General features: G+C 36.1%; 2 protein-coding genes across 2 annotated transcripts in view; one reads left to right on the top strand and one right to left on the bottom strand.

The window, feature by feature from the left end:
• Positions 1-24,471, bottom strand: LOC106876107 (matrix metalloproteinase-19). Its single transcript, XM_089341537.1, has 11 exons — positions 23,882-24,471; positions 18,036-18,127; positions 15,893-16,017; positions 15,180-15,261; positions 14,621-14,757; positions 12,872-13,117; positions 10,287-10,403; positions 7,592-7,750; positions 5,819-5,985; positions 3,169-3,311; positions 1-937 (listed from the first exon to the last, which is right to left on the bottom strand). The coding sequence occupies exons 1-11, from the start codon at positions 23,960-23,962 to the stop codon at positions 850-852; spliced, it is 1,437 nt and encodes a 478-aa protein (XP_089197663.1). The 5' UTR covers positions 23,963-24,471; the 3' UTR covers positions 1-849.
• Positions 1-25,998, top strand: part of LOC106876111 (stromelysin-1) — a 122,254-nt gene that overhangs the window by 15,655 nt on the left and 80,601 nt on the right. The window lies entirely within an intron of this gene.

The following is a 25,998-nucleotide window of genomic DNA, read 5'->3' as shown; positions in this document are numbered from 1 at the left end:
TGATGATAATAGTAATAAAGTTTTCTTTATTGGCCACAAGTTCCGAACACAAAACAAATAGGGACAATACGACACAAGGGAGAAGAGGGGTTTGGTACAATGCCGTGTATAAAATAAATAACAATAACAATTAACGATAATGATAATAATTGCTTCAAATTTAGGGAAAAAGGGAGTTGCCAGTCAATTACATCGACCCCAGTGCACAACTGGTACTTATTTTATCGACCGCGAAAGGATGAAAGGTAAAGACGACCTTTGTGGGACTTGAACTCAGGACGTAAAGAGCTGGAAGAAATACCGCTAAGCGTTTTGTCCTACGCACTACACGCTGGGCGAAATGCTTAGCGGTATTTCGTCTGCTGCTACGTCCTGAGTTCAAATTCCGCCGGGGTCGACTTTGCCTTTTATCCTTTCGGTGTCGATTAAATAAATACCAGTTACGCACTGGGGTCGATGTAATCGACTTAATCCCTTCTCCCGAAATTGCCGGCCGTATGCCTTTAGTAGAAAGGATTATTACAATTATTATTATTATTAGGAGTAGTAGTAGAAGTAGTTGTAGTTCTAGGAGTAGTAGTAGTTGCAGTAATGCGATATAACAGTATGAAACCCAATAACGGATGCTTTTCCATATCTTCGGCTGCAACAGGAAATTCCTCCTCAACAGCAATAACACCGACAACAACATTATCAGGATGGCAGCAGCAGTGGCAGCAGCAGCGGCAGCAGCAGCCTGTGTTGTATTATCGCTGGTTATCAGAGACTGTCTGACTTTGTTAAGAATGTTGATGCAAATCCCCATTCCCCACCCTTACCGCCTCGTCTCCGCCGCTCCTTGAAATAGACTTAATAATTTCGACATCTCAACAGCACTTGCTCCATAGGAAGGCCGGTGGAACTCACAGATCTGTCGGGAAGTTTCATTTGATAAAACCTGAAAGGAAGAGAAGCTAATGAAAGCACAGGCAACAAAAGCATCACACCACCAACACCATCACCACCACCACCACCACCACCACCACCACCTTTACCCCTCCCCCAACAACAACAACAATAAATACCCTGATGCAGTACCAGGCAGTCAATGTCATGGCTTAACTGATCTTAACTGTTAGGAAGTGTTAGCATGTTTTGTCTTTGTATAAAAGATGGGCTACAGCAAATATTCCGCTCAATACTACAGATTTGCTTGTCAGTTGTTTGACCTTAACTAGTTGAGCATGTCCCTTTGTGGCTGACGATATGTGCATCTCTGATCATGAGCAGGAGTAGTGGGAGAGTATCACAGCGATATGTTGAGAGGAATTCTTTTGAGATTGAATAATCCATCTCTGGAAATATGGATGTTTCGTTGATCATCCTTAAACAATCCTTATTTAGAGACCTTTTGAACAGGATGGGATACTAGATGTGAAGAAAATCTAAAATGGGCCCCACCTGCAGATATTTGTGATATTGAACTTTTCAGACGTGTAAAGCAAGTGTAAACACCCAAACAGCTTATTATCAGGGATTAATGACGTCAGCAAACAACCAACCATTCATGTCTTTGGCAGAACGATTATGAAGTTGTTTTAATTTGTAGCGGGGATAATTGACAAAATCACAGTAGTTGGGACAAATGCTTAACTCATTAGCATCTCAATTTTTGAAAACAACATATTCGAATGTCATTAACGATTTTTCATTTGACGCATTTTCGTTTTACTGTTAGCCGAGTCCGTAAGAGGAGCTTTCTGTGATAGCCACACGGTTCACGGAATCCATGTCTTATACTACAAATTTATACACATATACATATGTTTACCCACACATATATACATACATACATACATATGTATATATATATATATATATATATATATATATATATATATATATATATATATATATATATGTGTGTGTGTGTGTGTGTATATATATACATATATATATATGTGTGTGTATATAGATATATATATATATGTATGAATGTAAATATGTATATATGTATATATGTATGGATATATATATATATATATATATATATATATATATATATGTATGTACGTGTGTATGTGTGTATGTATGAATGGGAAAAAACTACGGAGGTAAATATAACCTTATTTCTCCCTGATCCTTTGCATTTCTTCAGGGAGGGGTTTTTTGTTTGTTTTTTGCTTTGTTTTATGGGGTCTTTTTTCTCTTTTCTTGATGTATATTTAATTTGTTTCAGTAATTTACTCTGCAGGCGTGCTGGAGTGTGGGTTGGGGCTGGGTGGGCTAGGGACACTACCTTGAAGGTTTTACTCGAACAAATTGACCACTACATTTTTTTTTACAAGTTTTGTATTCATTCCATCGATTTCGTTTGTCGAGCCGCCAACTTATTGGAACGTAAACAAATCAACACCTATTGACAATTGGTAGTAAGGTGGGGGGGGGGACACACACACAGACACACATACGCACAAGCACACATACATACAGATGTGTACGTGTGGCGTGACTGTGAGGAAAGAGGCTTGCTTCCCAGTCACATGGTTCTGGGTTCAGTCCCACTGCGTAGCACCTTGGGCAACTGTCTTCTACTATAGCCTCAGGCCGAATAAAACCTTCTGAATAGATTTGGTAGATAGAGATCGATAGAAAAAGGCGGCGAGCTGGCAGAGTTGTTAGCACGCCGGGCGAAATGCCTAGCGGTATTTCGTTCTGAGTTCAAATTCCGCCGAGGTCGACTTTGCCTTTCATCCTTTCAGGGTCGATAAATTAAGTACCAGTTACGCACTGGGGTCGATGTAATCGACTTAATCCCTTTGTCTGTCCTTGTTTGTCCCCTCTATGTTTACCCCTCTGTGGGCAATAAAGAAATAACATGTGTGCGTGTTTGTGAGTGAGCATGTGTGTGTGTGTGTGAGTGAGAGTGTGTGTGTGTGTGTATGTGTGTGTTTCTGTGCGTGTTTTAGTGTTTGTATTTGTCCCTCCACTACTTTACTTCCGATGTTGTTTTGTTAAGCAAGCGGTTCGGCAAAAAGAAGAGAGATAGAATAAGTCGCAGACTTCAAATAAATACTGGCGGCAATTTGTTCGACGCGACTCTCCGTGGCAATATGCCAGCATGGTCGCTGACTAGCAGCTTGAAGAAATAAGACAATAAAAAAAAAAAATAAAAGGGTTACTACTCACTTGTTATTAGACACGAAGTACACCTTGTCATTAACAGTCAATGTTGTGTCGTAGCTTTTTGGGATATTTTGGAAGAAATGTGTGATTGAGTAAGCTCCACCAACGTAATTGTATTTCGGAACCAATTCCCAGAATCTTCCGCTCTGCGGAATAGAATAGATAGGAGGGTAAAACAATGGTTAATAATAATAATAATAATAATAATAATAATAATAATAATAATAATAACAATGATAGGGTGCTACCGCTTAGAAATAAACTCTACAGGCTGTCAGACGAACTTATTTGAGGTGCACGCAGAGTGACGAAACCGTTCTGCACGCTCTCGTTCACTGTCCGGGCATTGCTGACTTGTGGAGTTATGTTGAATAATAATAATAATAATAATAATAATAATAATAATAATAATAATAATAATAATAATAATAATAATAATAATAATAATAATAATAATAATAATAATAATAGATATTTAGGGTATAGTTATTTAGGGATTTTGGAACTGGATGACATTTTACACAGGGAAATGAAAGTCAAGGTCAGCGAGGCGTATCAAAAAAGGGTGAAGATGGTGTTGAAATCCAACCTGAATGCCAAAAATTTCATTACCGCAATGAATATCTGGGTAGTTGCGGTGGTCAGATATAGTGTGTCCATCCTCAAATGGACTAAGGAGGAAAGATCAACACTGGAAAGAAGGACGAGAAAGTTGATGACGCTGCATGGGGAACTACACCCTAAAGCAAACGTAAACAGGCGGTATATGGCAAAAAAGAATGGTGGCAGAGGACTAATTAGTATAGACCATTGTATAAGGAGTGAAAGGAGAACGCTTGCCAAGCATTTGATAAATAGTGATGAAGACCTGCTGCAATATGCCGCGAAAGATATGGGTGTAAATGCAGATGAAATGATGGGCAAGGCAGAGTTTAACCTAAGAGATGAGGAGAAGAGAAAAGGAAACCTTCTTGAAATGAGAATGCATGGACAGTTTGAAAGGAATCCACAGGAGGTTAAGAATAATACAGCATCGTGGGCATGACTTGAGCGAGGTGATTTGAAGTAAACCACCGAAAGCCTGATCATTGCTGCACAAGACCAGGCTCTCGCTACCAATTCAGTGAAGTATAACATCTATAAAACTTCTGACACTCAGAAATGCAGACTCTGAGGAAAGAGTGTGGAAAATGTGACCCACTTGGTAAGTGGATGTGAGAGCCTTGCACAAAAATAATACAAGCGTCGCCACGGTAAAGTGTGTGTGTATATTCATTGGCTCTTATGCCGTAAATACCAATATGAAGTAACAGAGAACTGGTATGAGCATGTACCAAGTAAAGTTATACAGGAGGATGGAAAAGTCACGATACTCTAGGAGTTTCAGACGGATCGTGTAATCGAACACCGTCGGCCGGATATTGTCATATTGAATAAGAGAGACAAATACTGTCAGATCTTTGATGCAGCCATACCAAATGACATGAATGTTGTGAGTAAAGAGGTTGAAAAATTCACCAAGTACTCCGAATTGAAAGTGGAAATGGCAAGACAATATGGAATGCAAGAGGATACTGTAAAAGTGATACCAGTGCTGATCGGAACGTTGGGCTCGATCCCATTGAAGCTTCAAAGCTTCTTAAGGCAACCGGAAATCCCATGCAAGATTGATGTCTTGCAAAAAGCAACCTTATTGGGCACAGCGCACATCTTAAGGAAAGTACTATCTATATGAAGTCCTTGTAGTGACTTGACAGATGACAGATGACGAAGGAATAATAATAATAATAATAATAATAATAATAATAATAATAATAATAATAATAATAATAATAATAATGAATACCACAAATTTGCTTGTCAGTTGTATGACCTTAACGACTTAAGCATGTCCCTTGGTAGCTGACGATATGTGCATCTTTGATCATGAGCAGAAGTAGCCAAGTGTTGAGAGAAATTCTTTGGAGTTTGAATAATTTAACTCTGGAAACATGGGTTTTTCGTTCAACATCCTTAAATAACCCTTATACGGGGACCTTATGAGCAACTTGAAGAAAACTCTAACTGGGCCCCACCGGCAAGGTCATGCGCTGTTTATCTTGATATGCTTATCAGTCAATGCGTTATGAGATGCCTTTGTGTGCAGCAGCAGCATGAGGGGCAACAGCCTACTGAACCTACTGAACATAGTAACCAAACACTCCTTAAATCACACCATCGTACCTCCACACTGGACAGTGCAGTTCTAGATACACAAATAAACAGAACGCCATTGATGATATATCCGCTCATTCAGAATTTGTTTGGCACCAAACAACAACAACAACAACATCAGCATCAGCAGTAGCAGCAAGTAAGTTGATGTTAAAGACGAGAAGGGTTAACCCATTACCTGTCCTGTGTATCACATGCGACACACAAGGCATATTTTCATGGCATCTCTGCATCATACATGATTCACGTTCCGCATGTCTTCAACCACCGGAGTAACACGGTTCTTATGAAGGGAAAGCTATATATTGATTAGAACTTGTGAAGCAAGGGATACCTAAAATTTTGAATACGAGCATGGACGTTTAGGACAAACTTATGAAAAATGCTTTGAACAGGTAAACCTGCGAGAACAACTAAATTATATTTAACAATGACTTACCTTTAATATAAAAAGCCTGACTGATTTGTAATGCAGATATGACATGTCGAACCCGATCAGAGCATCCATATGTGCAACTCTCAGGTTTCCCATTCTTTTCGGGTAGCCGTAATCGAGTGTAAAACGTGTGCCACTTTCTGTGACTTTAAAGGCCCAAATTTTAAGACCTGAAAAAAAAAAAAAGAAAAATTAATAATAATTCTTGCGATGTGTGTCAACTACTAACAACACCATAACACCGCCAGCATCGAAATTGGAGCGAAATATAAATCTTATCAATTTTGAAGTATGTTACCTCACCTGATGAGGCTCTTTGCTCTGTCTGATGCATCTAATGTCATTACATCGCTCTCCACCCACTAGGGAGCAGTGCAGAAAGGTAGCCGAAATGATTGTTGTGCTAAATAAAGGTTCTAGTTACACTCTGTCTTCCGTATGTATCATTATATATATATATATATATATATATATATATATATATATATATATATATAGAGAGAGAGAGAGAGAGAGAGAGAGATTCATACAGGAAAAAGAACTTGGTATTAAAAATGCAACAGAGTAAATTTATTCCATAAAATCATCATTGGCTTCAACTACGGCCTCCGGACGACTTCGGAATCTCCTGCAACTCTTCTGGACTGTCTCCTTGTTTAAATTGGTGAATGCTGCCATAATCATTGCCTTCAGTTCATCTTTGGTGTTACAAGGAGTTTTGTTGGTCTCTCGCTCAACTGCGCCGCACAAATAATAATCAAGGGAGTTGCAGTTTGAGGAGTTAGGCAGCCAGATGTTAGGGGTGATGTGGTCGCAGAAATTGTCTGAAATCCATGACTGGGTTATCATGCTTATGTGGCATGGTGCAGTGTCCTGTTGCCAGACATAGGGTCTTCCAGCAGCCACCTTCTTGAACCAAGGCAGCATTACCTCCTCCAGGCACTTGACGTAGGCCTCCGTGTTGAGTCTGAAGCCGTGTGGGAAGATGAATGGAGACTTAACGTCACCATCACTAGTGACCACTCCAAACACCATGATGTTAACTGGATGTTTGATTTTTATCACACTCGGTACATGTTCTCAAATTGTCCTCTCCTCGGATTGACACCCAAGTATTCTGAAGTGTTCGTATTGGAGCTTCCGACGCGAATGCCAAGTAGTACAGCATGTCGTTTCCAAATTTCTAGCAGAGTGAATTGTGTCATGATGTTGGTTTTTCTACAGACGGCGCTCAACCGATCCTACTATTCTGTGTAGTCGACAAAATCAAAAACAAACAATGCACATACGCGAAATTAAAAATATAAAATGGCGACAATTTACTTATCGCACCCTGTGTGTGTGTGTGTGTGTGTATATATATATATATATATATATATATATTCGTGAGCCGAATACCCTAACCGCTAAACCACGCGCCTTCACGTACACACACATACACACACACACACACACACACACACACACACACACACACACACACACATACACATACACACATACACACACACAGATGAGTAAGTGTGTATATATTATGTATGTATGTGTGTATGTGTGTCTTTTTATGTATGTGTATGTCCTCCTCACCGCTTGATAACCGGTGATGGTTTGTTCACATCCCCAAAACTTGGCGGTTCGGTAAACGCAGACGCTAATATAAGTTGCAGGCTATAAGTACTGTGAGTCAAGTCATTCGAGTAAAACTTTTGAAGGCGTTGCTCCAGCACGGACGCTGTCCAGTGACTGAAACAAGTAAAAGATAAAAGACATACATACCGTAAGCTAAATAGACTTTATTCGTTTCTTTAGAGTAAACTGCAGCTTCAACGCGTGATGGCCCTTGGTTAAACACAGATCGAATTCGTTGCATCTCCGCAGTTTTACTACTGATAACATATTGCTGGTCAACGAACACGTAGTCAATTCGTCCCAAAACTAAAACAGAAAACAGCAAAAACAAATTATACAAAATATAATAAAAGTAAATACAAATACACGCTCATATGTATGTGTGTGTGTGTATGTGCGTGTGTGTGTGTATGTATGTGTATGTGTAGTGTGTGTGTGTAGTGTGTGTGTGAACGTGTATGTCTATGAGTCTATGTGTGCTTATGAGTCGAGGCACGACTGAAGTGACATACAAATACGTATGTATTTGTATGTATGTATGTATTCATGTGTGTATGTATGCATGTATGTATGAGTGTTTGTATATGCATTCTATGATTTAATATGCATATATATATATATATATATATATATATATATATATATATATATATATACCCACACACACACAGACACACACACACACGCACATATATATATATTGGAAAAAATAACAGGTATTTTGAAGAACCTAAAGAATAGGTGAAAGCGCTAACATTTATAAAACGTGACATTAATAAAAATCTGTAAATGTACAACCATCCAGATATTTGAGTACCTTATTATTTTTTCCAATATATAATTCCTGTACATCATCTCCAAACCTTCCAATATATATATATATATATATATATATATATATATATACATACATACATACGTATGTATGTGTGTATGTATACATACATATGTATATATACATATATATATATATATATATATATATATATATATATATATATATATGTATGCATATATATAAATGTATATGAATGTACAGAGTCATAAAAAAAAATGAACCGATTTCATTACGTAATCTTTTAATAAAGAAAAGCAATAGAAAACTCCATCCTAAGTCAAATGTATTCACTCACAATCAACTTTTATTTCCTGTCTTACAAGTGTTAATGTGTCACAGGCAACATCAATGCGATAAGAGAATTCCTCTCAGACGCGAATCAGCATATCACGATCCATTGAGTTGATCGCAGTTGCGTGATTTTTTCTTGTGGGAATATGTAAAAGATCTTTATTAAAATACTACGTAATGACATCAGTTCATTCTTTTTGAATAACCCTGTACGTACACACACACACACACACACACACACACACACACACACACACACACACACACACACACACACACATACAGACACACACAGAGACACACAGACACAGACACACACACACACAGACACACACACACAGAGACACACACACACACACACACACAAACGAGAGGGTGCTGAAAAGTTCCTGGTTTTGGGTAAAAGAAAATATAGGAGGATCAGTTAATTATTATTTTAATCAATATGTACCCCTCTCACATTCTCACACCTATTGCAGCGGTCCTTCAGTTTTTCTAAGCCCTGTAAAAGAATTCGGAAGGTTGGGCTTCAAACCAGGCCTTTCGCAATATCCTTAAAGCCAGGACTTTTTGTCTGCGTGTGTATTTCAAAATCGTCTTAGCTGCATCGAAGGCCCCTGGGTAAATCAAGGCACGAGGCTTTATAGTACTACTACCTCTACCACGCATAGGAATGAGAGATCGCAGTACAAATTGTAGACTGAATTTTATTGTTGATGCTATTGGAAGGTTCAAGGCCGCATGCTTTGAATAGCTTTTGATTCCATGTCTCCGTCTCCAAAGACATTTATACTATCTACCAACCCCCAACCTCCATACATTTGCAGCTGTACATACGATCCACGCTTCGACCAAGAATACAGTTAAAGACATTAGCAAGCATGGCTGTGTGGTTAGAAAGCTCGCTTTGCAAGCGGGTGGATTCGGGTTCAGTCCTACCCTCTGGAATCTCGGAGAGTTTTTAATCGAACAAATCAACCCTAATGATCTTATTTCTAAAAGTCATGTACTTATTCTATCTGTTTCTTTTACCGAACTGCTCTATAACGGGGACCAGCCTTCATCGGGATTATCAAGCGGTTTTTTAGGACAAATACAAAAGACACAGACGCAGACACACACATACACACACACACGCACACACACACACGTATGTGTGTATGAACATACAGACATACACATATGCATATATACACACACACATATATATATATACATATACAAACATACATACATACATACATACATACACATACATACATACATACATTCATACATACATACACACACACACACACATACATACATACATACATACATATATATATATATATATATATATATATATATATATATATATATATATATATATATATAGGCTTCTCTTCATTTTCCATCTAGCAAATCCACATACAGGACTTTCATCAGCCTGGGGCTATATTAAAAGACACCTGTCCGAGGTGCCGCGCAGTGGGGTTGAATCCGAGATGAAATAGTTGGAATCAAGCTTCTTAACCATACATCCATTGATAAACCCTTTTTTTCTGTTTTTTTTTTCTATTTTTATCGAACGTGAAAGGATGAACGACAAAGTTTCGCGTGGTAGAATTTGAAGCTATGGAGTACAGAGTCGGAAGAAATACAATGAGGCATTTTATCCGACCTCAGTCAATTCACCACCCTGAGTATAAACAGATGAAGAAATCTCCTTACCTCTGACGATAGCACTTATTTTAGTGTATCGATATCTACAATATCCGGTGCCATAATATACTCGGCGGCGGGTTGTTGTCGGTGGTGAAGTTGGTCTAGTCACACGTCTTCTAACGCCTATAATAATAATAATAATAATAATAATAATAATAATAATAATAATAATGATAATAATAATAATAATAATAATAATAATAATAATAATGCCCGGATACAGTACCAGGAAGTGGCTCTCATGGCTTCTGATCTTAATTGATTGGAAGTGTTAGCATGTACATTGTTTTGTCTTGGTATAAAAGACGGGCTACAGCAAATATTCTGCTCAATACCACAGATTTGCTTGTCAGTTGTTTGACCTTAGCCAGTTGAGCATGTCCCTTGGTGGCTGACGATATGTGCATTTCTGATCATGAGCAGAAGTAGTGGGGGAGCATCATAGCCATGCGTTGAGGGGAATTCTTTGGGGTTTGAATAATTCACCTTTGGAAATATGGGTGTTTTGCTCAACGTCCTTAAACAAACCTTATTCAGGGACCTTTTGAGCGGGATGGGCTACTCGACCTGAAGAAAATTCTAACTGGGCCCCACCTGCGAGGTCATGCGCTGTTTATCTTGATATGAGGTCACCATGTCGCGCACATATGGTTGTGATGCATGTGCCTGGTGTACCCTTATCAGATGGGTAATCATGATGGGTATAATGGGCTTCGTATATTTTACCCCAGTGTCACCTTGATGGCATGCACTGCTCTCTCACTCAATAATAATAATAATAATAATAATAATAATAATAATAATAATAATAATAATAATAATAATAATAACAATAATAATAATAATAATCCCTTCTAGTAAAGGCCTGAAATTTGATGGGAGGTGTCCAATCGATTACATTGGCCTCGATAAATGAGTAAAAGTTACCTTTATCAAAAGAAAAATGACAGAAACATCTAACGTTAATCATGACCAGCAGAATGTTATAAAGCAGTTAGGGATATTTGAAGGTGATGGAATCAAACATTCAATGATGAAGGAAAGGATAAGAAGAGGATGTTATCGCAGAGTAAGAGCAATACTCAAGACAGAGGTAAATACAAGAAGCGGAATCGAAGCGATCAATACTTTAGACATAGTGGTCGTGACTTTCAGTCCCAATATCATTAAGTGGTCAATTACTGAAATATGTAACCTTGACAGAAAAATACGAAAATTGCTGACAATGCATAGAATGCACCCCACCTAAGGTAGACATAGAACAACTTTACCAGCCAAGAAAAGAGGGTGGCTGTGGACTTTTACAACTGGAATTAACAATGAAGATTGGCACAACTCGCCTAAACACCTACCTGAAAAACTCTGATGAATGGATGTTAAGGCTTGTCTTAAAGCACGAAAACAAGAAAGCATTATGCTCAGTAACAAAACAGGCAGAGGAATATCTGAGTGAATTCCAAATACAACAAATTCCAGAATTAGACGTAATTGGAAACAAGCACAGAAAAAGCTAAGCCGTGCTAAACTGCTGCCTTAGATATTTTTACCGATAAATGGCAAGAAAAACCTCTCAATGGCAAGTACCCAAAGAGCGCTAATAATGCCGATGTTAACAAAGACCTGACCCATCAATGGTTAGTGTTTTCTGGCTTAAAATCAGAAACAGAAGGGTTTATCATAGCAGTCCAAGATAAATACCTACCTACAAGGAGCTACCTGCCAACATATTAAAGAACGGCAGTAGCCCAACATGTCGTGTATATAAACCACAAAATGAAACCATTGATCGTGTTGTCTCCTGTCTCCATATGCAGTCTTCTTACACCTACCGAGCATCTCAACAGGCATGATAGAGCAGCACAGTATATTCACTGGGTAATTTGCAAAAACCTGGACTTGCCCCATGATAAAAACTGGTGGTAACACAAACCACCTCCAGTGCTTGAAAATGATCACATTTCACTCCTCTGGAACTTCACCATTCAAACTGACAGAAAGATAGATGCGAATAGGCCAGATATTATATTGAAGGACTTCAGACAAAAATCAAGCCTCCTCATTGATATGACTGTCCCAATGGACATAAATATATCTGTTAAGACCTACCAAAAACTGAGTAAGTATAAAGATCTTGAAATAGAAATTGACAAAATGTGTAACCTCAAGACTAAAACAATACCTGTTGTCATAGGTGCCCTAGGAATGATAGCAAAAAGGGCTGATGCCTAGCTAGTTCAGATACCAGGAAACCCCAAAATGGCAGAAATTTAAAAGATAGTGCTCATGAAAACTGCCCATTTCCTACGTAAAATGTAATCTCAAATTTTTAAACAAACTTATAACTTTCTTATCTCTACAACGATACTGTGTGCAAAACCAAATATATGACACCCTAAGCGTAACACCAACTTGAACTGCTAACTTGTTGTCTCTTGAGGTCTCTGGGTGAGACTTGGAGTCAGCTTATACAAATACAAAGCAAAAGTCAAACATAACAACAACAACGACAACGACAATAATAATAATAATAATAATAATAATAATAATAATAATAATAATAATAATAATAATAATAATGAAAATAAACTTACCGTACAAACTTTGGATTCCTCTGATGTCATCGTTGTCTAGCTTGAAGTTGGGAATATATCCCCTATAATAAGGGGCCATCAGAGCCGATTGCACCTGAGAATGTGCCAAACCGAGAGCGTGTCCAAATTCGTGAGCAGCGACGATTTCCAAATTGATGCCATCGTTTGTTCTTAGAGTCCATTTTTCTGCGTCATCGAAATGGGTGTCACCATTACTTGGAAAGAACGCATGCGCAAGAACGCTACCTAAAAATAAAGAAATTAGACACGTGATGCGTTTCTACATATTTTTGCCATTACGAAGGTGTACTGAAAAATTCCTGGCTTTAAAAATACCGCGAAAAGCCTGGTTGGAGGCTCAACCTTCCAAGTCCTTTTACAGGGCTTAGAAAAACTAAAAGACTGGTGCAATATGTGTGTGAATCTGAGAGGGGAATATGTTGAATAAAATCCTAATTAACTGATCTTCCTGTATTTGCTTTTACTCAAAGCCAGGAACTTCTCAGCATCCCCTCGTACACAAAATGTCTGTGGACTGAAACGAAAAACAATAAGAGGTGAGCAGGTATTAAATTTCCACTTGCTCATTTTCACTTGCTCATTACGTATGTTAATTAACACGGTGGGGATGTGCCGATTTAATTATCCTTTTTCCTCCTAAATGTTCCCCCGTCTCCGCCACCACGTCTGTACGTTGAGATCTCTTGTTGCGCTACTGTTATCAAAAGCTCTACTTGTTTCGAACTCGCAACCTATGGATCAGACAAATTCGTATCCTTTTATTCTTTTGCTTATTTCAGCCACTGGACTGCGGCTATGCTGGGGTCATACTCTTGAAAAGGGTTTAGTCAATCCAATCGACCTCACTACTTATGCTTTTTAAACTTCACTACTTGTTCAATCGGTCTCTTTTTGTCGAATTGCTAAGGTAACTGGAGACGTTTGTCAAGTGGCGGAGAGACAAACACAAGGACGCATTCGTGTATATATGTGTGCGTGCGTATTTCAGAGCCACCTTAGCTGCATTGTTCGCCCCTGGGAAAATCAATGGGCTGGGTCTTATAGTATCGATTTATTACATAGGTTAGAATTGGGCCCCTAGACCCATGGGGATCCTAGACCCATGTGCCCCCCCCTGGGTACTTCCCAGTGTGCTCATGAATTATTAGGTTGGTGCATAATTATTGCGGCTTTTTTTTTCAATAAATTTTATACAACAAAAAATTTAAACAAAACGCCAAGCAGATATTGAAGTAGATGGTGAATATGCTCCGGAATAATCATGTAAAGATGTTTTTGTTAAATGTTGTTATTGTTTTTGTTGAATAAAATTTATAGAAAGAAAGCCGCAATAATTATGGACCAACCTAATAAAACGGCTCTGGTCTATTGTCTTCTTATACATACATATATACATACATAGACAGACAATAGTATGTGTTTTGAGCGCGGTTTAGCTGCTACTTCTAGGAGCTCTATCGTCTGTAAGGACCCTCTCTTGTTGGTTTATGGAAGCAATATTTGCTGTTGTTGGTGTTATTGTTGTAGCTACATATCAACGCCTAATTGTGTTCCAACCGTGACCATGCCTTTTTTTTTCTTTGAGGCCTAGTATATCCGGGTGTGCATTACCTGATGTGGTTTTTTACATTGTTTAAGACTGCGAGGTGGTTGGACTACGATTCGAGTGAAATTTGGCTGCTATTTCAACGATTTGACGGAATGGATGAGGAAATCTTGGGAACTTACCAGGTCCATCAAAACTATTTCCATCGCCGTGGTTTCCTGCAGCAAACCTGATAACGATATCGCCTCCATGCGGGACTTCTCGGAAAGTTAATGGGGTGACGCTTGACCAATGGTTAAAGGCCTTTCTGATCGCATTTCTGTGAAGAAAAGAGAAACGTGATAGACGGTGGTGTATGTTAAAAGATATCGATTTCATTCGATTAGGTACAAGATTAATTGTACTTTTATGAGGGAAAAAAAGAAGAAAAGCTGTTGGTTGTTCAGAGAATTAATTCCATTAAAATGCTTGGAGTGAGTGCCATCAGTCACAGGAAGATCAGAGTTAAAGTGTCGGCTGTAAGAAGGTTAAACACGAAGAATGACCTGTTGGGAATTGAACTCAGAGCATGAAGGATACATCTAGTTACTGTAATAAGTGTAATAAAATATTTGGTATCAGTCAAATCTACCAATCTTGATGGGGTTATAATATAAAAGCAATAACAACAATAGCAATAACCACAACAACAACATCAACAAAAAACACACACACACATACAATAAATAAAGTGTTGCTTACAGTTGTTCAGTACGACTCAGTCTTGATGTTCTGCTGAAATCCCTCACACTCCATGTCAAATCATTTTTCTTCCATTTTGTAACTGAAATGCAAACAAAACAAGTTATAAGGTGGCTGTGTGTGTTTATATAAACTTGATAAGAAAATATGAGCAGCAGCAGTAGCAGCAGTCCCCAGTCAAATAACCACGTATATACACAAACATGACAAAGTAAAACCTCGTTTTATGTTTATTCTAACTTGTAAAGGTTTATATTTTGGATTAATTGACATTTTTATGTCTCAGGTTCTATATGTGACTGTTTAATCATGCCATGTACAAAAGAAGCCTTGGATCTGTCGGAGCTTTCAAAGAAGCCGTATTGTGGGGTCATTCTGAAGGTGGACACAGCGTAAGATCGCAGAAAACCTTGGGATCCCCTTTTCTACAGTTAATGGAGTGATTATGCACTCTACCGGATGCAGACTCTACCGGTAGGGCCACCACTACCGGATGCAGATTAAAGTCATACCCGTATGATTTACAACTGACCTCTGTCCGTCAAAATCAGACTTGAGGTTTTCTAAGTTTTATAACAAAACAAAACAGCAAAAAACAAAAACAAAACAAAACAAAATCTAAATAACAAAGCTAATAACAAAACTAATGAAAAACAAAGCAAAAAAAAAAGGTAGAACAACGAGGCAAAATGAAGGAAAGTAGTATTAAATACTTTTTCTGTAAGCAGCTCCTTCAGCAGAGAAGTCTTTCACACCACATCGTGGCTTGAACATCTTTTGTTTAGTCATATCATCTAAAATTCCGGTAACTTTCAGGCCATTGAATTCCTGGAACTTACTGCAAAAAAAAAAAAGGGTTGCAATAAGTAATAATAATGATGATAATAATAATAATAAAAATGATACTGAGCAAATATAAAGATCTTGAAATAGAAATTAGAAAAATGTGGAATCTGAAGACGAAAACAATACCTATTGTCATAGGTGCCCTGGGAATGACAGCGAAACGGGCTGATTACTACCTAGCTCAGATACCAGGAAACCCCAAAACGGGCTGATTACTACCTAGCTCAGATACTAGGAAACCCCAAAATGGCTGAAGTTCAAAAGATAGTGCTCATGGGAACTGCCCATATCCTACGTAAAATTCTGTCTATGTGATCGCAAATTTTAAAACAAACACATAATTTTCTTATGGTTTCTTAAACATTCACTTGAACAAAACTGTACAAATCCAAATATATGGTACCCTAGGCATAACACCTACATGAACTTCTAACTTGTTGTCTCTTGAGGTCTCTGGGTGAGACTTGGATCCAACTTGTACAAATGCAAAACAAAAGTCAAACATAAAATAATAATAATAATAATAGTGAAGTTGCGTGGCTCAGTGGTTAGAGCGTCGGGCTCACAATATTATGCTTGTCAGTTGCTTGACCTTTACCACTTGAACATGTCTCTTAGTAGCTGACGATATGTACATTTCTGATCATGAATAGGAGTAGTAGGGGAGCATCATAGCCATGTGTTGAGAGGAATTATTTGGGGTTTGAATGAATCACCTCTGGAAAGTTGGGTGTTTCGTTCATCATCCTTAAACAAACCTTATTCAGGAACCTTTTGAGTAGATGGGCTCTCGACCTGAAGAAAATTCTAACTGGGCCCCACCTGCAAGGTCATGCGCTGTTTATCTTGATATGAAATCACCTTGTCATGCACATGTGATTGTGATGCAGGTGCCCGGGGTGGTGCCGCTTCGAAGAATTTTTGTTAAACGAATCGACCCCTCACAACATTTATTTTAAAGCCTGGTACTTATTCTATTAGTACCTTCGCCGAACCGCTAAGTTGCGGAGATGTAGACATACCCACACCGGTTGTCAAGCGGTTGTGGGGGTTAAGCAGCGGTGGGGAACAAGCGGTAGTGGGGGAAAAACACAGACACAAAGACACATACACACATACGATGGGCTTCTTTCAGTTTCCGCCTACCAAATCCACTCACAGAACTTTGGTCGGCCCAAGGCTATATTAGAAGACACTTGCTCAAGATGACACACAGTAGGACTGAACCAGCGACCTTGTAGTTGGGAAGCAAACTGCTTACCACACAGCCACGCCTATGCACCTCGAGAAACGCTGGGCACGAAACTCTAATGATGACTTATTTCGCATCATTGATTGGTTGATTGGTTCTAGTTGTAGGTTTAAGAAGTTCGCCTTGTAAAGTAAGTGGTTTTGAGTTCAGTCCCTCTATGCAGGCGTCGGTCAAGTGTCTTTCACTATAACCCCAGACTGACCAAAGTCTTGAGAGTGATTTGGTCGTCAGGGACTGTGAGGAAGTCCGTTATACATACATACATACATTCATACATACATACATACATGCATGCATGCATGCATATGTATGTATATATATATATATATATATATATATATATATATATATATATATATATATATATATATATACATATATATGTATGTATGTATATATATATATATATATATCCATATATATGTATGTATATATTTATAGATATATGTGTGTATACGTGTGTTTATATGAATAAATGTATATACATACAAACATATGTGTGTGTTTGTGTTTGTTCCCTACCACAACCTGACAGCTGGTGTTGGTTTGTTTATGTCTCCGTAATATAACGGTTTGGCAAAGTAAACGAACAGAATAAGTACCAGACTTTAAAGAAGAAAATGAGTAGTATCGTCGATTTGCCCCAGGATTGTGACAGTGTGAATGACTGAAATACATAAAAGACGAATGATAAAAGATAAAAGATGGAAGATAAGAAGATTTATATTATTGTTCAAACATGCAGATATACACGTTACCTAATTGCCTTCTCGAGTCTTTCAGGAGGTACCTCTTGAGTACGATCCTTCCCTGTTCTTTCCGGAAGATAACCGAACTGTTCAAAGAATTCCTGGAAAACACAAATGATATACAATATATAGAAAGATAAATATTTATGCACACACGCACACACACATACACACACAATAATAATAATAATGATGATGATGATGATGATGATGATAATGATGATGATAATAATAATGATAATAATAATAATAATAATAATAATAATAATAATAATAATAATAATAATAATAATAATAATAATAATAAAATCAGGAGTATTACGAAGTAGCATAGCATTACCTTTAATTCCTTTATATATATATATATATATATATATATATATATATATATATATATATATATATATATAATTATTACAAATTAAAAGGGTAAAGGTTTATCAATTTATTAATTTATTAATAAATCAACAATTAATAATTTTTACCAAGCCCTTCGGTATGTAAGCACCATTATCGGTGGAGAACTTATTTAAAAGTTCATATATATTTATAAACATAATTAAGGGATCAGCAAATATTTGCTTCACCATATACCGAAGTTCAGAAATAGCACCTAAAAAAGCTGAGACTCCAACAGATAGCATTACTTGTAACTCACGGTATATGGTGAAGCAAATATTTGCTGATCCCTTAATTATGTTTATATATATATATATATATATATGGGAGAATTTACGAAAAAACAACAGACGAAGACAGGTGGTGTAAACAACAAATGAATGTATTAGTATAACGCTCAGGAATAGAGAAAGTCTTTGATGTTTCGAGCCTACGCTCTTCAACAGAAAGGAACACAGAAAGAAACAAGGAGAGAAAAAATATAAATGTAGTGGTCAGCGATCTATCATGGCGAATCAATATATATATATATATATACATATATATATATATATATATATATATATATATATATATATATATATATATATATATATATATATATATATATATATATATATATATATAACAATATATTATAAATTAACTACCAACAAAGATAATTGGTAAGCTAACTTAAAAAATCATCACCTAAATAGCAGAAAAAAACGACAGTGAAGATAAGCAGACTCTTCAAGAATCGATCCTTTTGGTTATATTAATAATAATAAAGGAGTTACGACGCAAAAACGTATAAATTCAAAAGAACATATTTTTTTTCTTCAATATATATTTCAGTATAAAGAATTCATTAAGATGCTTAAATCAAAATTTCTTTACACATCACTCAGGAACAGATATAACATCTTTAATGAATTCTTTATACTGAAATATATATTGAAGAAAAAAAATATGTTCTTTTGAATTTATACGTTTTTGCGCCGTAACTCCTTTATTATATATATATATATATATATATATATATATATATATATATATATATATATATATATATATATAGAGAGAGAGAGAGAGAGAGAGAGGTTCAAATAGGTCTACACATGTTTCTACTGCATCGATTAGTAACCGTTGCAATTCCAACCCTACTATTATACCGTTGCAGTTTCTTCAGCGTTTTCACTTTAATATCACTTGACTAATCTGTTTAAAGTTTTTCGTTTATCTACTCTGCGTTGTATGATGTGCAGGTGTTCATTAATTTAGACGCAAACTATCTTCAATTTAAAAAAAAACAGTCAATGAGTGGAAATAACCAATAAACTGATTCATGGGATTTCCCAATCAAATTGCCAGCAAACCATTTTCAGCCAAACCAATTTCAACGGATTTCGCTCAAATCTGATGTCGATGTTACTTATTTTGGTTTGAAATAAAGCACTTGATCACTTAATAATCCTAGCTTAATCCCGGGCAGCGCCGGGCTATACTGCTAGTATAATATATAAGCGCAGGCGCGGTTGTGTGGTAACAAGTTTGCTTCCCAACCACATGGTTCCGGGTTTAATCCCACTGCATAGCACCTTGGGCAAGTGTCTTCTACTATAGCCTCGGGCCGACCAAAGCCTTGAGTGGATTTGGTAGACGGAAACTGGAAGCCCGTCGTGTGTGTGTATATATATATATATATATATATATATATATATATATATATATATATATATATATATATTTATGTGTGTGTATCTTTGTGTCTGTGTTTGTCTCCCAGCCATCGCTTGACAACCGATGTTGGTGTGTTTATGTCTCCAAAACTTAGCGGTTCGGCAAAAAAGGCCGATAGAATAAGTACTAGGCTTACAACGAATAAGCCTTGGGGTCAATTTTTTCGATTAAAGGCGGTGCTCCAGCTTGGTCACAGTCATATGACTGAAACGTGTAAAAGAGTAAAAGAGTATATATATATATATATATATATATATATATATATATATATATATATATATATATATATATATATATGTATGTATGTATGTATGTATGTATATATATGTATATATATGTGAGTAAAAATAAATACAAAAAAGGGGTTTTGTATGATTGTGTATAGAGGAATATATTATTTTGTCTAAAAGAGTTCCAACTCAGCCTGTTTTTTATGTTTTATTTATATTCTTGTAAAATTAATGTGGGATATAGAATATGGAATATACAATATATAATATAAAAATGGATGGTACAATGAAATAAAGTATTGAATGTCTTATTGAATAGATGAAATATTGAGTGTTCAATATAAAGGATTAAATATATAAAGGCGAATACGTATTTTCTATACCTTGTGGTATTTCATCATGGCCGGTATGACAAACTTTAACAGACTATGTATATATATGTTTATATATATATATGTATATATACATATAAATACATACATACATACATATATATATATATATATATATATATATATATATATATATATATATATATATATGCATGAATGTGTGTGTCTGTGTGTTTGCGTGTGTGCTATGTGTTTTTGTATTTGAATGTATTCATGTGTGTTTGTATGAGTACACAAACACACACACATACATTCATACATACGTGTGTGAGTGTGTTTTGAACTCGAATTCCTTCCGGAGTCGACTCGGCTCCTCCGCCGAAATTGCTGGCCTTGTGCGAAAATTTGAAACCAATAATAGTAAACACTACTAAGAACAGTAATAACGGTTTTTGTTTAAAGTAGAAGGTCAGGAATTTTGAGAAGAAGAAGTTAATCGGTTACATCGATTGAAGTACTTGATATGATTGGTACTATATTTCGTCAACCGTTTCAAGGACGAAAGGTAAAGTTGACCTCGGCAGGATTCGAAGTTAGAAAATAAAAGCCGAAACAAATTCACAAAAGCAGCATTTTTGTTCGACGCTCTATCGATTCTTTCAACCCACTGCCTGAACAAACACTATTAGAATACAAAAGTAATATAAACAAAATAATGTAAAGCAGAGACACGGGTATGGCTGTGTGGTTTAAGAAGCCTGCTTCGCAATCACATGATGTCGGGTTCAATTCCTCCGCGCAGCACCTTAGGCATGTGTCTTCTACAATAACTCCAGTTTGGGAGTGGATTTGGTAAACAGAGACTGTGTGGAAGCTCTCTGTATATATATATATATATATGCGAGTAAAAATAAATACAAAAAAGGTGTTTTTTTTGTATGATTGTGTATAGAGGAATATATTATTTTGTTTAAAAGAGTTCCAACACTGTCTGTTTTTTAAGTTTTATTTATATTCCTGCAGAACTAATGTGGGGTATAGAATATGGAATATACAATATATAATATAATATACAATATACAATATAAAATAAAATAAAAATGGATGGCACCATGAAAGAAAGTATTGAATGTAGATGAAATATTGAATGTTCAATATAAAGGATCAAATATATAAATATATATATATAAATATATATATATAAATATATATAAATATATAAAGGCGACTCGAGTTTCAGGGCTATTTCCCTTCGTCATGGCCGGTATGACAGACTTTCGAAGGGAAATAGCCCTGAAACTCGAGTCGCCTTTATATATTTATATATATTTATATATATATATTTATATATATATATTTATATATTTGATCCTTTATATTGAACACTCAATATTTCATCTACATTCAATACTTTCTTTCATGGTGCCATCCATTTTTATTTTATTTTATTTTATATTGTATATTGTATATCATATTATATATTGTATATTCCATATTCTATACCCCACATTAGTTCTGCAGGAATATAAATAAAACAGACAGGGTTGGAACTCTTTTAAACAAAATAATATATATATATATATATATATATATATATATATATATATATATATATATATATATATATATATATATATATATATATATATATATATATATATATATATATATATATATATATATATATATATATATATATATATATATATATATATATATATATATATATATATATATATATATATATATATATATATATATATATATATATATATATATATATATATATATATATATATATATATATATATATATATATATATATATATATATATATATATATATATATATATATATATATATATATATATATATATATATATATATATATATATATATATATATATATATATATATATATATATATATATATATATATATATATATATATATATATATATATATATATATATATATATATATATATATATATATATATATATATATATATATATATATATATATATATATATATATATATATATATATATATATATATATATATATATATATATATATATATATATATATATATATATTATTTTGTTTAAAAGAGTTCCAACCCTGTCTATTCCTGCAGAACTAATGTGGGGTATAGAATATATATATATATTCTTGTATTCTACTTGTTTCAGGCATTTGATTGCAGCCATGTTGGGGCACCGCCTTAAATCGACCCCAGGACTTATTCTCTGTAAGCCTAATACTTATTCTGTCGGTCGCTTTTGCCAAACCGCAAAATTACGAGGACATAAACACACCAGCATCGGTTATTAAGCGATGGTGGGGGTAGGTAACAAACACTGACGCACACACATAAATACACACACACACACACATACACGCGCAAGCGCACACACATAAAACGAGCTTCTTTCAGTTTCTTATTTGTTTATTGTCCACAAGGGGCTAAACATAGAGGAGACAAACAAGGACAGACAATCCCAGTGCGTAACTGGTACCTAATTTATCCACCCCGAAAGGATGAAAGGCAAAGTCGACCTCGGCGGAATTTGAACTCAGAACGAAATACCGCTAGGCATTTCGCCCGGCGTGCTAACAACTCTGCCAGCTCGCCGCCTTTTTCTATCGATCTCTATCTACCAAATCTATTCAGAAGGTTTTATTCGGCCTGAGGCTATAGTAGAAGACAGTTGCCCAAGGTGCTACGCAGTGGGACTGAACCCAGAACCATGTGACTGGGAAGCAAGCCTCTTTCCTCACAGTCACGCCACACGTACACATCTGTATGTATGTGTGCTTGTGCGTATGTGTGTCTGTGTGTGTGTCCCCCCCCCCACCTTACTACCAATTGTCAATAGGTGTTGATTTGTTTACGTTCCAATAAGTTGGCGGCTCGACAAACGAAACCGATGGAATGAATACAAAACTTGTAAAAAAAATGTAGTGGTCAATTTGTTCGAGTAAAATCTTCAAGGTAGTGTCCCTAGCCCACCCAGCCCCAACCCACACTCCAGCACGCCTGGAAACAAATTAAATATACATCAAGAAGAGAAGAGAAAAAAGACACCATAAAACAAAGCAAAAAACAAACAAAAAAACCCTCCCTGAAGAAATGCAAAGGATCAGGGAGAAATAAGGTTATATTTACCTCTGTAGTTTTTTCCCCCAAGGAATTTGTTATCAAAATCACAAACACGATAAGCTGAGTAAGCCGAGTATTTCGTATCATCTTCGAGCGAGATTAACACAATGTCGTTCGCATGTATCTAACTCTATAAAAGTAAATATTTATGCATATATATATATAAGTAAATAAATATATAAAGTGGGTGTGTACAAGACAAAAACAATAGATTGCACACTTGGTTTATTCGTTTTTCCTCACAATCCCTATTAACACATTTTCATTAAGTATGCTTATAAATTGATGACTATAGCACTTCAAAATGTATGCGTGTTCTGTTGCCAAATTTCATCGGATATTTATGTGATTCACTGTTGAAACGGTCTCCTCTCCTTATTAGTTATATCGCTGGAAATATTTCCGTTTGACTACAACCGTTCTATTCAAATACTGGGAATGGTTCCTTGGTCAAGGGGATTTTCATTAATAAGAGGCGAAAATCTTCAGATGACTAATTATTCACTTGACTTTATGTCCTCCATTTGATATAGGATAAATGAATGTGCATGTATGTATGTATGTATGTATGTATGTATGTATGTATGTATGTATGTATGTATATATGTATGCATGTTTATATGTATGTATGAATGCATGTATGTATGTACATATACGCACACATATATGTACATATATGTTTGTATATACATATACATATATATGACATACATATATATATGTATATGACTATATGACTGTATATACACATACACAAATGCACGCACACACACAAAAACATATAAATACATACATATTTAATTAATTCAAAAATGGGATAAATTCTTTTTAGTGTGAAAAAACCTCATAAGGGAAAAATCCATCATTTATTCCCCGAAAAATATTTATTTATATAATGCCCTTGTATAAATATATATACATACATACATACAGACGGGAAAGGTATTCGGCAATGTACGTATGGAAGACCCTGGAGGGATTGACAGCAAACTTTGGCATCCAGAGCTACACCAGCCCCCGAACTGGTTGTCACTGCGTTTTTCCAAAGGTCCCTGCAGTCCTGTCTAGAGTGAAGACTATGTAATGCAATAGCTTGGGATTCAAGGGCCCACAACGATTTTTAACGCCTTGCCGAAACATCTGAAGGACTATCAGTGAGTAGATGTTTTACAGAATCAAATTCACCCCCTGCTGTCAAAGGTCCCAGATGAACTTATATATATATTTATGGCAGGTTTCCTGAGAACGCTCCTGGTAACATGCAATGCATTACACCCCTGTTGCACGGTCGAGTTGTCTAAACTGGTAACCTCACCAACCTTGGTAATTGCATCCATCCTGAATAATGTAAAGCTAGACCTGTCAAAGAGCAGATGAATTCAGCGGAGTCAACAATCACCTAATAATCTATATGATATGTCCTTTAAGTATGCGATAAATGTTCAGTAGCATGTTTTCATTTCGGAGTCGGAGGCAACAGGTGGTAGGGACAGGTGGAGTTAGCAATATACGGTCATGCTGGGTTAGAAGCCATGATGCAGGGCGAACAGCTGGGATTATGTTTTATGTCCTCATTTACTAAGTTAGATGGTACTGAGAAGTACCATCTAACCTTCAGCCTCGTTGGCAATCTCCTGCATTCTCATAGGCGCTCAGTTGTCGTCATTGGATTTATATTGACACTGTGCGTATTGGATGAGAACGAGAAAGTGAGTCTGGTGTGCATGCAAAAAAGCTTGCTTCCCAACCACAAGGTTCCGGGTTCAGTCCCACTGCGTGACACCTTGGGCAAGTACCTTCTACTATAGCCTCGGGTCGACCAAAGCCTTGTGAGTGGATTTGGTAGACGGAAACTGAAAGACGCTTGTCATTAACCATTATATGGTAGTCAAAACTGACCAGCTATGACCACCTAACCAGAAGGCTGAAACTTCTTGGAGTCACAGAAGTAAACCCTTTCATTGCGGTAGTAGTGATTGTGGTGTTGGTGGTGGTGGGGCAATCGAACAACGAACGTTTCGCAGTTTACGATAATCGAACAACAAACGTTTCGCAGATTACGGCAATCAAACAACGAACGTTTCGTAGATTCAGACACACGGCTGGTGTAGTATAGACACGAA

This window comes from Octopus bimaculoides, chromosome 24 (assembly GCF_046866305.1).
Source record: "Octopus bimaculoides isolate indiv1 chromosome 24, ASM4686630v1, whole genome shotgun sequence".
NCBI classification, from domain to species: domain Eukaryota; kingdom Metazoa; phylum Mollusca; class Cephalopoda; order Octopoda; family Octopodidae; genus Octopus; species Octopus bimaculoides.
This window is presented reverse-complemented; position numbering and strand designations above follow the sequence as displayed.

Coding starts and splice junctions, on each gene's coding strand:
- LOC106876107 (XM_089341537.1), bottom strand. CDS start 23,962: ATGATACGAAATACTCGGCTTACTCAGCTTATCGTGTTTGTGATTTTG. Junction 7,751..10,286: donor AATAAGTGCTATCGTCAGAG/GTAAGGAGATTT, acceptor TTTCTGTTTTAG/TTTTGGGACGAATTGACTAC. Junction 3,312..5,818: donor TCAGGCTTTTTATATTAAAG/GTAAGTCATTGT, acceptor TCTATTCCGCAG/AGCGGAAGATTCTGGGAATT.